At 37.6% G+C, this 14,830-nt stretch overlaps 1 protein-coding gene across 3 annotated transcripts in view; it reads left to right on the plus strand.

The window, feature by feature from the left end:
• col5a1 (procollagen, type V, alpha 1) overlaps nucleotides 1-8,728 on the plus strand; it is a 100,159-nt gene extending 91,431 nt beyond the window's left edge. For 2 of the 3 annotated variants that reach the window (XM_064308874.1, XM_064308872.1), the window contains exons 63-66: nucleotides 136-248; nucleotides 1,557-1,625; nucleotides 5,472-5,705; nucleotides 6,226-8,728. In XM_064308874.1, the coding sequence (XP_064164944.1) occupies nucleotides 136-248; nucleotides 1,557-1,625; nucleotides 5,472-5,705; nucleotides 6,226-6,372 (563 nt within the window). In that variant the 3' untranslated portion in view covers nucleotides 6,373-8,728. Of the gene's footprint in view, nucleotides 1-135; nucleotides 249-1,556; nucleotides 1,626-1,681; nucleotides 1,751-5,471; nucleotides 5,706-6,225 lie in introns of all 3 variants that reach the window. The other variant, XM_064308873.1, reaches the window with a different exon arrangement.
• Nucleotides 8,729-14,830: the final 6,102 nt, after the last annotated feature.

A 14,830-nucleotide genomic window follows, 5' to 3' on the forward strand; every position in this document is an offset into this window, starting at 1 on the left:
CCTTGCCAGATTTGCATGGCACCGTAAACACACACTCAATAGAGGGGCCACAGTCACAACTGTAGCGATGTCCTTTTCTTTCTGTGCCATGTGCCTAATATGAGTGGGATGTGGGTTGTTTTTGTTGTTTTACAGGTGAATACTGGATTGATCCTAACCAGGGTTGCTCTCGTGACTCCTTCAAAGTTTACTGTAACTTCACAGCTGGAGGAGAGAGCTGCATCTACCCAGACAAGAAGTCAGAAGGAGTAAGTATACTAAAAACAAACAGTTGCATTGCTGACAAACCAAGCTATCCTTAGGTTATAAAGTAATAAGGCATGCTATTAATGCACTTGGACAACTGCTCAGGATGAAATTTAAAAACCGAAAATACTCCAATATTGTTTTTAGAGGAAAGAAATGAATTGTCAAACCAATGAGATTGTTTAAACAAAATTAGATCAAGTTCAATTTTATTCAATTGTATTAAAAGTGAATATAGTCCTTGCACGTTTCACTGATTGGTTCAGACAGATAACTATTGCTCCCCCTCTGCAGTCCAGATTTAGGGGAGATGAAAAAACTGCAGTTAATATTGATCTTCCATTGCCCCAAAAGCTGACTTCTTTTTCTGATGTATAATATTTCAATCGTGCTTTAATCTTGACTCAAAGAATAACAATGAATCATTGCAAAGCCGACATATGTTTTCATCTAATTTGTCCTGGCATGGTCCTGGAGGTAAATGCCATTTATAATGAGTCTGGCTGTGTCACAATGAATGTGCTCTAATATTTTTACTGTCCCAATACACCCCCATACTTCCTTATATGTGGGTGTGAAACATTATCACAGAGACAGTCTGATGCATAATAGAGCACTTTTGGACATTTTATGATCTGGCTATAACTCACAATTAAATTGGTTCAACTCTGAATAATTGATTTGCCTTTGAAAAGATTGTTGTTTGTGTTTTGCAATCTTCTTGTTCTGACTGTTCTGAGATAGAGTGGACTAGTTCGTATTGTGGCTCAGGTTGAAAAACAAAGCAAACCTTTCAAATGAGAGAATGGTGCGTCCAGATCTGGGTTCACTGTAGGGCAGTAAGATCCAATCTCCTTATACAGTATTTTCTGTTTTTATCTATATCAAAAGTGAACTGAAGATAAGCATATCATTACCTCCTAATTATGCAACTCGGTATTCTTGTTTATTTAGAATGGTTTAGGGTTAAGGTAGAGGAGCTACAAGAAAGGTATACATTGACCTTGGAACAAAAACAAAGCCATATTGAATCTCTGGTGGACGTCACTGCCAAAGGCCACTCCTCGGTTCCACCCCTTCTCTTTGACCTTAGAATAAGTTGACGTGACATTTCATCTGTACATAGAATTGCTTAAAAGCTTCTTTCAGCACATGCTCTTTGATTTATATTGGATGTCCGTAGTTATTGTATACCCTCTCACCCCCAGTTGCTCTCACTGACACTGCATAGCCTTAAATCACAACCCCTCTGATGCAATTTCCCTCTTTAACAAACATTTTCTTCCTCTCTGTCCTGCCCTGAACACTAGGCTAGGCTCACTTCCTGGGCAAAGGAGATTCCCGGGTCCTGGTTCAGTGAATTCAAACGTGGTAAACTGGTAAGCACAACTCCACTGTTCCTTTCTCTTCCTTTAACAGCTTTTATATTTTACAGAGTAAAATGGCCCGTTGGCCCAAAGACACGCCAGGCACTTGGTATAGTCGGTACAAGAGAGGGTCCCTGGTAAGTTGCACGCCAAGGCCTGGGGCCCTGTTTGGTCTCGGGCCTTCAGTCCTGCATGCTTCTGGCACCTGCTATTCTCTGCCTGGTGCATGCCTCACTACAGCTCATCAGAAGTCATACAGCTGAGGTGTGCCTTCTTTCAACTGATGGAAACTGTGGAGAGAGCAAACAAGTCCACTTCCCTTTCAGGAAACTTTGACAGATAATATCAGGTATTGGTCACTTTGAATGATGCTGTTTCGGAATAGCCTAAGGCCATAATTAATTGGTTTGTATACAATTTATACTGTATGTACTTTCTATGTGTGTCCTGTGATGGGAAGGTGGTTCTCTGTACGTGCTTTCTTGACCATAATTCCTTGAAGTGAGAAGGTGTCACCTAAAAGTGACTTGGTGCCTGAATAATAGTATTTTTAGTGAACTAAGTAGTCAGACTCCAACCATATGTTTTGTCTTCAGTTGCTTATTGTTGCATGCTATGACAACATGCCTAGTTTCCAGTATTCACAAAGGTGAGTACATTCAATTTCTCATGTATATTTTGGTGAAAGTCAGTATTACACTAGGCCAGAACTCTGCCCGTTATTACAGTAAGGCACTGAGTCACTGTACAGGGGCTTCTAGGTACTCAGCCACACTTGACTTGCGGCTGTGATGGAGAGGTAATGTGTCATCTGTGATGGTGCGCTGGTTCTACACTTGGAGCGGGTGGGAATGGGTGGCTGTTGGGAAGCTTGGACCGGAGCAGAGGAGTTTTTCACCTACACCATGTGACTCTGTCGCTGGTGGGGTGTTACTCCTGTTCTGAACCACCATACTGACACTCATCATGGACATACAGGACAAACCTGACTCAGCCTGTACTCCACTGTACATTCTTATTATCACCTAGCATCTTAATCTGAGTTAATAGTATACTGACCATGTAGTCTATTGGGATTATGAGACAAATAATGAGACAATATTGTTTTACATTGGGTATTTAAATGAAACATGTAGATAAAATGCTTCAGGCTTCTAAATATCTCTCCTTTCCTGGATCATGTCCATTTCCGTCTACTGTTGTCCATTTTGGGTGTCTGTCCAAGGTTCTCTGCTCCGATATTATTGGCCAATGCATGCGCTTCTTTCTTGGTCAGTCCTGTTTGTCTGAAAGAAGAAACCTTATGGATCAGAAGGACCAGAACTGGTTGGTATGGACACTGATTTCCCAATAGGAAATATCAAATAATTCCAAAAGAGTAAATGTATATATTTATAATGACAACCAGAGAACTTCAGTTTCCAGCAGCAGCCCATATAAGGTCTGTGATTAAAAATTGAATCATCCATCCTCAAGACGTGTTACTAAAATTCTTGCTTCTTATGCAGAGGTAGGCTATTGTGAAACCTGACCACAGGCTGTAAAAGAGTCTCATGAAAATATGACAGTTATCTAAAATAATTATTTCTTTATGAAATAATTAGCCGTGAAATAGTATTAAGTTAGGAACTAAATATTTTAAGCAAATTTTATGGATTTTAAGTATTTGTGAATGAAACAGTGTTTTCACTATGACGATTACCTTTAATGAACAAATATTATCTTTCTGGGTAGTTATGTATTAACTTTATTGTTTAACTGATTCATTTTTGTTTAAGTAGATAAATGTTATAGTAATTATACATTATTATCATTGTTTCTTTTTTATTTAAAATTTGCCATTTACATATTCATGTTTGGCCTGAGTTAAGGGCTCACTCGTTCTGACTATGCGCACTTCATATCTGTAATGAGCATATAACTTATGAAATGCTGGGCAAGAATTCTTCTGTGTATGTATTTTACTACTGGAAAGTTTTTATAATTGAGATTCTTGCATGAAATTTTTAAGTGGTGTAATATAATGCGATCTTCATAATGTTTAAGACAAAGCTTTTTTTTAAATCTAACAATTCACATATGGTTATAGTGCACATTCTCAGCTTTTATTTAAGGGTATTTTTATTTCACCATGTAGACATTACAGCATTTTTTATACATAGGCCCCCATTTCTGGGCACCATAATATTTGGGACGTATAAATGTTTTGTAACTGAAAGTAGTCATGTTTAGTACTTTGTGGCATATCCTTTGCATTCAGTGACTGCCTGGAGTCTGTGACCCATAGACATCGCCAGGTGCTCAGTATCTTCTCTGGTAATGCTCTGCCAGGCCTGTACTGCAGCCATCTTCAGCTCTTTCTTGTTTTGGGGGCTACTTGCCTTAAAGTGACTGTAAAGGTAAATCCATGAATGGCTTCAGACTGCGTTGTATGGGGTTGCTATGGTGTGTATTAAGCACCAGCGACAGTATGAGAATTCAATTGCATTGCAATATCGATTTATGTCAGTATGAACATTTCCATCAGTTCCTGTTTGTGGATTGAATGGATGGAGTTCAATCTGGGTCCAGATCCTTCATGTCATGTCATGAAGGACCTGATGTAATAGCCAAATAAATGTTTTAGTCTCACTGCATATCTCCTCCCATAGTTTGAGGCAAAAGTATTATCTCCCACTAAAACAGCTTCTTAGAGTGAGTGAGAATTCTTCAGTCATAGGGATACTATAGGGATTTTTCTTGGCCTACCAGGCCCTTTGCGATTACTGAGCCTGCTCATGCTCTCTCTTCTCAATGATGTTCCAAACAGCTGATTTTGGTAAGCCTAAGGTTTGGCTTATATCTCTAACTGTTTTTTTTTCTTTATTTATTTCTCAGCCTCATAATGGCTTTCTTGACTTTCTTTGGTACAACTCTGGTCATGTTGACAACCAGCAATAACAGACTCCAAAGGCAATGAAAAGCCTTGAGTCAAGACTAGATGCAGAAAGCTCTCTTATACTTGCACTAAGGAAGCAATTGAGCATATCTGACTAATCAGAGACACCTGCGAAGCTATCTGTCCCAAACATTATGGTGCATATATATAAAAGTGTAGTCTTGTTTTTCCATGAAAATTTTCCATTTTAGTGTTGAATGCTTTAGGAAACAATCAGATTTTGTTTAGCTTTTAGATCACCTGTTCCACATAAAACCCGTGCTGCTCATTTTTTATCATTATGCCTTTTTATTTATCTTGTAAATAGCTGTGTTTATGTTGCCCTATTTTAGGAAGGAATACTATACCTGTCAGCATATTTCTGTACTAATCCAGCTAAATGCTACTACAGTATAAAGCCACAATTTAATGTGATGGTACTTAGATGTATAATTACTCTAAACATAAACAAAAAGTCAGATAGAAAAGGTTTTCATTATGCTATTTATTCTGTAGATCAGAATTCCTAGTAGAGAAGGTATTTGAACATCTTGAAGTACCCACGTGATTTTTTGGTGTAAAGAGTGGACAAAAATCTCATTTCTATTAGAACGCAGGTTATTCTGAGTAATGAGCTGTGCTAGATCACTCCACTCAAATGAGCTGCAGGAAAATGCCAATTATTATCTCCCCAGTACCCAGGGGAATACATATTGGCATGCATTTTCATTTTCCAAACCCCAAAGATTTGCAGGCTTGGTGAATATCTGTTAAGTACAATTTACTGATGGTTGATTTACAGTACGTGAATAGTTTGGCCTGCTCCAGTTGTCTGTTTGAGGAGGTGTCACCTGTATTCCGGCAGGGGCTTGCATCTGGCCCTGGTGTGTTCCTCTGTCTAGACCGTTTGTTTTTTTTCCCCCCTGTGTGCCATCGACTAGCTTTCCTACATGGACTCGGAGGGCAACCCGATCGGTGTGGTCCAGATGACCTTCCTGCGTCTGCTGAGCGCATCTGCCCGACAGAACCTCACCTACAACTGCTACCAGTCAGTGGCCTGGCACGACTCAGAAGGGGACTCCTACGACAAGGCCATCCGCTTCCTGGGCTCTAACGATGAGGAGATGTCCTATGACAATAATCCCTACATCCGCGCCGTGGTAGACGGCTGTGCGGTGAGTAACCACAGCTTGAGGGGAAGAATATCACTGTAGGCAAGTTGTTAGGTCGAGTGCATAGTTTTGCTTGTAGTACAATGCTGTGCTCTCGTTACACCATCACGGTGTATTGAGCCATGAGAGTAATACTGGCCAGCTGGATGTTCTGTGTGAAGAAAATGAAAATTGAATTAACTGAAGTGCAGGTTTATAGGAACAAAACTGTAAACAGAACTTTGAATCTGTTATTTATCATAAGCATTTTAAGATAGTTTAATACTTTCATATCCTTAAATGCCTTTCCGTGTTCTGAATCAGTCTTATTTGTCACCTTAAGTTTCAGTAACATTCCTTGTGACTGTAGATTTCTGTACTTGTATGGCCATGTTTTTGCAGAGCAGCTGAGTAATGTTGCAGAACATCAGAAGACCAGCATTTACTTTACTTTTGCCAGGAACTATGTTTTCAAGGGCAGGAAGCTAATTTATTTATTCAGTGTGGTAACAGTCTGTTCTCTCTCCCTGTTTTGCCTTTGCAGTTGAAAAAGGGCTATGAAAAGACTGTACTTGAGATCAACACACCAAAGGTGGAACAAGTGCCTTTTGTTGACATCATGTTCAACGATTTTGGCGGAGCCTCTCAGAAGTTTGGATTTGAAGTGGGGCCTGTCTGCTTCATTGGTTGAGACTGTTTACTGAGAAATATAATAATTAACTCGAACAAAACACACAGCAAAAATATATATATAAAACATCACATCTGTAAAATGTTGTGTCTCCAAAAAGAAAAAAAAACAAGGAAACAAATAATTCAATAAAAGAATAAAAAAAACAACTTTGTAACCTCAGTGTACCTTCTCCATCACATGCAGGTTTTGAAACTGGATGAGCCAGTTGTTTGCTACCATTCCGCACTAGCCACCATGCACCCACCCGCCCCATGTCTCTCTCTCTCTGCCTCTAAGTAACAGCACTCTTGCTAGAAGTAATGTCGTATTGTGCCCATTGCCTTGAGACAAACTTGGGATTCTAACACGTTAAAAAGGCAGGACTTACCATGGCCTCCACCTTAAATGGCAGTTGTTTTTTTCCTTTGTCGAGTTCATCCTTCAAGCTTCATTTTGTGCATATTGTCAACCCATTCCCTGGAATGGTGCTTATATATATATATAAATATATTTTTTGTATGTTTGTAAGTACGTTTTGTATATTTTTTCCTGGTATTGTTTATTGATTCCGGCTTCAAAACATGCATGTGACATTTATATTGTAAGGATGGAGATGATAATTATTTGAATAAAATAAGAAATATGCACAGAAATTAATTGGATGTGAAAAAGTTATAGTCCTGTTGTGCTACAGGTGTTAAGCACATCTTATTTGTAATTTAAAAAAAACAAATAATAATAAAAGACAAAAAAGCACACAGCGCTATCATGTGAGCATTAATTTTCAAAGAAAAAATTGTTTTTCACAAAAAGGACTTTTGTCTTTATGTCTACCGCCCTCTTTAAAATGGCTGTTGTAAACTTGCTTACGTATAGTTGCAGATGAATAATTTAAGGTGGTTAAGGCTTTCTCATTTTTCAATACTTCCATATTTGTTCTATAAAAATATATGCAATGGGAGATTATATATGGGAGGGATATCACATTATTATGGAATAAATAAGACACATAGGTGCTATTTTGAATTCCGTCTGTGGTGCTATGTTTTGTTTTTTATTTTTCACTTTTTTAATGTAAAGAAAAACACTGGTGATGTCCAGCCATTACCATGTCTCCCAAAACATTCTTAGCTCTCACCTCCTTCACAAAAAGGTTATCCTTGCTGAAGTTGTTGGGAATTATTGTTATGCATGACATTTTTTTTTTCATACTCATACATAGGAACCATATTTCTTTGTTGTTTCAGCTAGTATGGCCCATGTAGAAACAAAACCTCTGAAATAACTGTAATATTAGGTTTGCAATAATGGCAGATTCTAATTGTTTGCTAAATGTGGTGCTAATTTATATATTCCATCCTCGGATGCAGACATCTGGGAAAAAGTAAAAAATTGCAATTTGTTTGCATGGTGGCTTCTGGAAATGGTGCATTTTGTAAATGGATCTCAGCGAGCAGAATATGTGCAATGGACTCTCTCCCCGCAATTATCCGCCACAAAGGCTTACACTTAGCTTTTCAAATATTTGAGAAAACGCCTTTTGGAGCTTTTCTGTTTTTGTGGCAATAAACCTCTATGAGAATCCCAAAGTGATTTGTGGAAAACCTACGGTTTTACAGTGTATGTACCAGAAATCCTAGATTCTCTACCAAGCTTTCCAATATCTTAGTTTGCCCCTGTTGACAAACTTGAAAACAAAGAAGGCTTGTGGTCCATTGGTATTTAAAAAGGACTGCAGACTGTCTTCATGTGAGGATCAGTTTCATTCTCTATCATTTCCTTTCTCAAAAAAAAAATGCATTTATGTGACTTGAAAAGACTAGGATTCCCCAGTTGATCATTCTGTAATTACATGGCCAACATGATTCCTCTATTGCCTAAAATTTCTTTCTTTGACACCCCCCCCCCCCCCCACGCACACACACACACTCTCGCTATAGTGCACTCTGAGTTCAAGTAGCACTCTTTTCTCTGAACTTATTGACCACTCATCATCTACCACATGCAAATGATTTACTGTCCTACATTGATAACTTGTTTTTTTTATTTTTTATCTGTGACTTGAACCATTTTTGTAATTAAAATACACTTACAGAGCATGGATTTTGGTGCAGCGGGCCCAGTTTTAAGTATTGCTGTCAACAAAGCATTCTTGTAAAATAAAAAATTGAACCAGCAGAAATGCTGCCAATAAAGTTTTTGTTTTGTTTATTTTGTTTGTGCGTTTTAAGGTCTTGTCAAACCTGTGTAAGAAAGGACAGAAGATATATTGGTGTTTATGTCAATAAATTCAAGTTTACTGTGCCCTTCCACTCCTTTGAGGTGTGTATCTTGTATGTCTTTTAAAGCATTAAAACTTACCTGTATGCATGAATCTGTAAGATTTTTTTTCTCTTGTTATAATTTAGAATTATTTGCCCTCAAACCATTTTTTAATTTTTGAAAACATTGATTGACCAAACATGTCCGAACTTGTGAAGGGGAGAGGACGTTGCTATTGTAATTCTCTACCAAGCCAAATGTTTCTTTGTAGTATATTTATTGTATTATTTAAGAAAATAAATGTAAATTGAATAGTATTACTGAAGGGCCCCCTCTTTATCTCTTATATTTGGGAAAATTACCTTGAGCATTGTTAAGATGATTGATTTAGAAAGGTTTAGAGCAGGGGTGTCGAACTCCAGTTTGTGTCCGCTGGTTTTAGGTGTGCTTCAACATGAGTGATTCATCTCACTCATTGATTGGCTAAGGAGACCAAATATCTTGTTCTCAGTGCTTTAAGGCCTGCTGATTGAAAGACAACCACAAATACCTGCAGACACAGTGGACCTTCTGGACTGAAGTTTGACACCCCTAGTTTGGAAGTGGTGGCTCAACAATATAAAGTTTACAGACCTTTATGATATCTATGCATATAGTTACAGTCATTACTCTTCTGAAACGTAATGTAGTTCATATGATTGAGTAATTATGCTAGCTGCATATAAGAACGCATACATGCCAAATAATTTGTTGAATGTTTTAGTTCCCTCTTTAGATTAATAGCAGCTTCCTATCTCCTTGGCATGCTATTGAATGTGCAGATATTACAACAGTACTGTATCATGTGTGGTGTGTACAATAGACTGCCTCTCAGCAATTTGGTCCCAAAAGTGATCAGTGGCATTTACATCATGTGGCTGCTTGCCAATGCTTTTTTAAACTACATGCTTCTCAGTTCATTTAGTTATTTTTCAAAACAGAATCCTGACACTTTGGTACTTTTGTAAAATACACTAAAGGGAATACCTTGCACTGTTACAGTATGAAATTATGATTAACAGCTCAAAATGTTTTGATTTAAATATTTTTCCGAAGGTGTTTTTAGATTTTTCATTTAACAGCTATTTCATTCTATGCCAGTATTCTTTCTGTCACTAAAATTATACTCTCAGTACCTGCATCAATAAGATTAAACAATAGGATTAGACATTACCAAGAGGCAGCTTTCCAAAGTAGTCTGAAATAACTAGAGGGAACTGTTAATATAGGATTAAAGGAAGCAATACATCGTGAATGTGAGGTATGATGTCTTTTTTTCAACTGCTGAAAGCATCTTTCTAATGCCGTTTGGATTTAGTTCTTATTCACCGTTTTTATGGTAAAATGTTACAGAATTTCACTGTCAAAGCCATGCTGAATAATGCAATAACTCATTATTTAATGGCCATCCCATAACATAACATTATACAGTTGAATAACTGGATTTCTTCTTTTATTAAATGTTTTTTTACTGGCAACATTGCTGCCATTTTTTTGCAGGACATATTTTTTACAGAGTCATTTACAATCCTCTGGTTTCAGAATTATATTTTGTGCAGCCTGAAATAATGCACTGCCTCTGATTGGTTGATTTGGAGTGCTACAATTTCAGCACATTACACTTTGTATGAATAGTGAAAAGCTCTCAGCAAATGGCACAGACAGTGCGTGTTTGTCTTATGTCGTCCCCTGGGTAAAAATGAAATAGATAAAACACCAATATACTCTACATCTAAAAAACACATCCTTGGTTTTAAGAGCTTTGTTGTCAGATTTATTCCTTCTAAAGCCCATTTTTCCTTATGCCCACAACAGCATCCAAGAATAAATGTGCAAAGTGAAATGAGATAAAAGCAGGACAAGATATGTTTAATATTAATGCTTGCTTAAATATTTATGAATGTTTGCATCTCTTGCAGCCACTCAAAAATATGTCAATGTACATGATTCGCAAGAGGCATCTGTGTGTAACTCTGAGAGTAAATAGAAAAGTGCAATGAGCATATGTCGAGGTCACATTGCCCATTTCTTTCATCACTTTCTAGCCTCTCTCTCTCTCTCTCTCTCTCTCTCTCTCTCTCTCTCTCTCTCTCTCTCTCTCTCTCTCTCTCTCTCTCTCTCTTTCTCAGGTACCCACTTGCTGCAAAGGGGGAGTATATCTCCAGCTGAAAGTGAGCTTCTAGCTGTGGCAGGGAGACGGATGGTTGCCAGATCTCCTTCATACCTTGCAACTCCAGGCTTGCAGGCATACATCAGTGAGCTGTCTTACCAGTGACAGATGGAGGAGCGCTCACTCACCAGTCATCATTATCACCCGTGAGAAGTGGCACCTACTTTTTCACACTGAAGATAGCGAACTGCAAAGTTCCCCCCTGAGACGCTCATGCACTGATGGGCTCCTCCTCGGATATGTGGTACTGGATCTAATGAATGCAGTGATTTCTTGGAGATTTAAAAGGCTGATATCATGATTTCACCTACGTATTAATCAAGCCGATGCAAGCCCTGGATCTCTAAACTATTTGATGCTGTAAAGAATAACAATGTTTTTGATATCAATGTATTCAGAAAAATTCCTGGTAGATGGAACTGACAGGTTGTCCCAACAGACCAAAAATGATATACAACGACATAAGGATATGATATGTACTGTGCATTGTGAATATATAACATATTTACATATGTTTGTAATTGTATGTATATGTGTATGTATATATGTATATGAATATGGTACAGCATGTCTGGTATGCTTTGAATTTATGAGAAAAATATAAGAATATATATTTTTGTGAAAGTGTGTGCATTGAGGGGGGGGGGTGGATTTGATATGTGTGGATTGTGCTGATTTGTACAATGCTCAATGTCAAAGAGTCCTTTGTGTCAAATGGGCTTCACACAGCTATGAAAAATAAAGGGAAACACAACTATATGTAACTGCAGTGAGACATAAATATAGTAAGTCTGATTTATCGCATAGTCCCTGTACAATTGTCTTACTTTCATATTATGTAAAGCAGTGAGTGTCATTGCCATATTTACTGTAGGTTCAATTGTGCCTATTTCAATGACCACCTTTAATCAAGCTTCCATTCGCTCACACCTACAGTTCAGGCAAACGTGTACTGTATGTCTTTAGAATACCCGGATGCTTACAACAATGGTACTATCCACAGCAGAATGGTGCTGACCCAGTTTTGTCATACATTATAAAAAAAGCAATCAACCCATCTTTGATCTGTAAAGAGGACTTTTTGGTACGGTTTGAACTGCCTCTGTAATGCCCCTGCTCTTTCACTGACAGGTCACTTGACTTTGAAAATGAAAATTTAAAGGAGGGATTGCATTATTGTTTCAATTTCGTCATGGTAGAAGCAAGACAGCATGCAAACGGTAGAACTACAGTGGATTTTCACTTATGTCAGCCTTATACTGTACCATGAGAAGTTGGTTGGCCTTCAGACATAAAAAGATGAATTATTGTTTCCTTTTTGTCATCAATTGTAGTTAAAAGAAAATGTTATTATAAACATACAGATGTCATGGTTTCAATTGGCATTTTAATTATAATAGGGCTGTGTCATGTATGGAAAATGCAAAATGTAAAGTCAAATGGACTTTTCATTTAAATTTTCAAATTGTCAGATTAAGTGCCAACAAAATTAAAAATTCTATTTCCATTTGAATTATGACCAGATTATGCATCCATAATAAACCTCTTACTCTGTATGTGTGATGTAGTATAATAGACACCTGCTGGTAGAACTTTGGAATTTTCACATTTCCAAACCAGTGTTATTCAGAAGGGCACCATGCTCATTGAGTCAAACAAAAAACAAACACAGGTTCTCTTCCACATAATATAAATATCACTATCTACACATTATACAAGTAGCTGTGATAAAATAAATAGCTCTTGGTAATTCAGAGCTACTTTAATTAAAGTTACAAATTAGACTATTTTGCATGAATCAAAAATATCTGAATAGGCTACTTGCCTGATTTTGACAATGAGTGATTTCTCCTTTAGTGTAGAAATAAACATTTTTCTGACATCAGACATTTTAAGGGTATTAAAGTTGTCATTTGAAGCTGGAAGACTTTGGCAGTCATATATGTCTATTAATGTTGCACCCGACACAAAATTTTGATCAGAAGGCTTTGCAGATCTACAGCTATATTTTTGTATTGTGAAACCTACAGATATCATTTACAGTGTATATAGCTCAAAATGAACAATTATTGTATTTGTATATATACATTTCTAAACTTATCTCTAATATGTTTTAATATATACGTGTATATGCATGTGTGCATTTTGTGAAAGTACATTGGAATTCTGTGTGTATGTGCTATAATGTGTACATAAATATACAGTATACGTGTGTCTAAGGAGACATATAATGAAAATACACATATATGTAATAAAATATAAACTAAATAAAATGCTTTATTAGTGGTGTAACATGGATAACAAACAACTGCCCAAGGAGAAATATTTGATATTCTCATCTAATTGATAATGCATCTGGGAATCTTGCATACTGTTGTAACAGAGTAGTAGTAAGTAGAGCAGAATTACTAGCTACAGGAAGCTAATGGCTGAAAGGCCTCTGATCTTTTAATGACAGAAATCAGTGCAGTGAAGCGATATACTCTTCATCAGCATGCACATTAGTGGCTTAGGGAGCAATATTCCACGAATGAAATGAGGCTTCTTAAGCATTTTAACCTTACCTCCATCGTTTATATCCATTTTATTTCTAATTCAAAGTTGTGTGTTGATTTACATTTGAAATATGGCATAATATCAGTTAATAACAATCCTAACTGTTAGTTTCAGATCTCATCCTCTGTTCTTGAGAGATCACAGAGCTCATTGGCTGTGCTTTTGGAAGAAGATCACTAAACATCCTCTCCATTGCTGGCTGCCAAATCTCTGAGCTCTGAGGATGACCAGGGGGACCACCTGTGCATCGAGGCCTGTCTTGATCCCCTGTCGGCTGCCTGAACAGATGGAGCACACACCAAGCTCCTGGCGACTACCAACCCAACAGAGCCTGATAGAATGTCTGGTTGCTGGCAATGAACTTTCCGGAAACAGCACCACATTTCTGTCCAAACTGACCTTTTCCCCTCCCTTCCTGTTCCTGTTGTCTGCTGTTTGCTCTGAGCTGGTTGGCATGCATGCATTGGCAGTAGAGTCATAGCACTACCCTCTGGGTCTTGCCTTTATTTAAATCCAACAAATCTCCTTTCACAGCATCCACCCCAGACAGAGAACCATGCTGTTGGATACTTAAGGGCACATAACTGCCACATGCAGTAGACCTGTAATGAAAATACCCCCTCAATATAGTTAGAATTCTGTAGACCAGTTCAAACAGACAAGATCTATTACCACCCATCTTTATTGCGGACATGGTGGTAAGAAAATGAGATTCAGCACACTTCAGGAGTCACATAAATTCTTTGATTGTGTGACTAGCATTTGTCCACTGGCATTTACTATAGGCACCACAATCAAGCACCCAGAATGGGTATGTATAATAAATGCGGGGGTTGTCATTAGAAATAAAACTACACCACTGAGCAGTCCCTGTATACTTGTCAGGATTTCCTTTGGACAACTATGGGATAACTTATTGTCTTTGGACTTTGAGTCAGACAATCATACTGTGCAATCATTATTAGATATTACCTTCTCAAAGATCAGGAGGGCAAACCCTGGTTTACATCTGGAATGATTTGACATTTATTCTGCATTTTAAGTAGTATGCTCTTACTGTAATGTTTACATCAGTTTATCGTGGGCAGTTTTCTCACCTGCAATTCAGTCATCTCACAGCGAGAGGTTGACAGAGCCTTCGTGTCAGTCATTGAATACATTGCCCTACCCCAGAAATCGACATCAAATAGCACTAAGAACACAAAGATGAACTTTTACAGTAATGTGCCTCGTTATGTTGGGCTTTATGAATATTTTTCCAGAGCAAGCGAAAGTAGGCATGAAAAAAAATCTAATGACTAATTGATAAATAAGAGTAAAGATTACAAATAAATAGCTTGCAAGGCTGTCAGCTTATAAAAAAAGACATGAACTCAAATAAAATAAAAACACAAAGTTTATCATATAATATTTACATTTGATCATGGTCAGTTGGTCAACAATCCCCTT

The sequence above is a fragment of the Anguilla rostrata genome, chromosome 14 (genome assembly GCF_018555375.3).
Source record: "Anguilla rostrata isolate EN2019 chromosome 14, ASM1855537v3, whole genome shotgun sequence".
Lineage (NCBI taxonomy): Eukaryota > Metazoa > Chordata > Actinopteri > Anguilliformes > Anguillidae > Anguilla > Anguilla rostrata.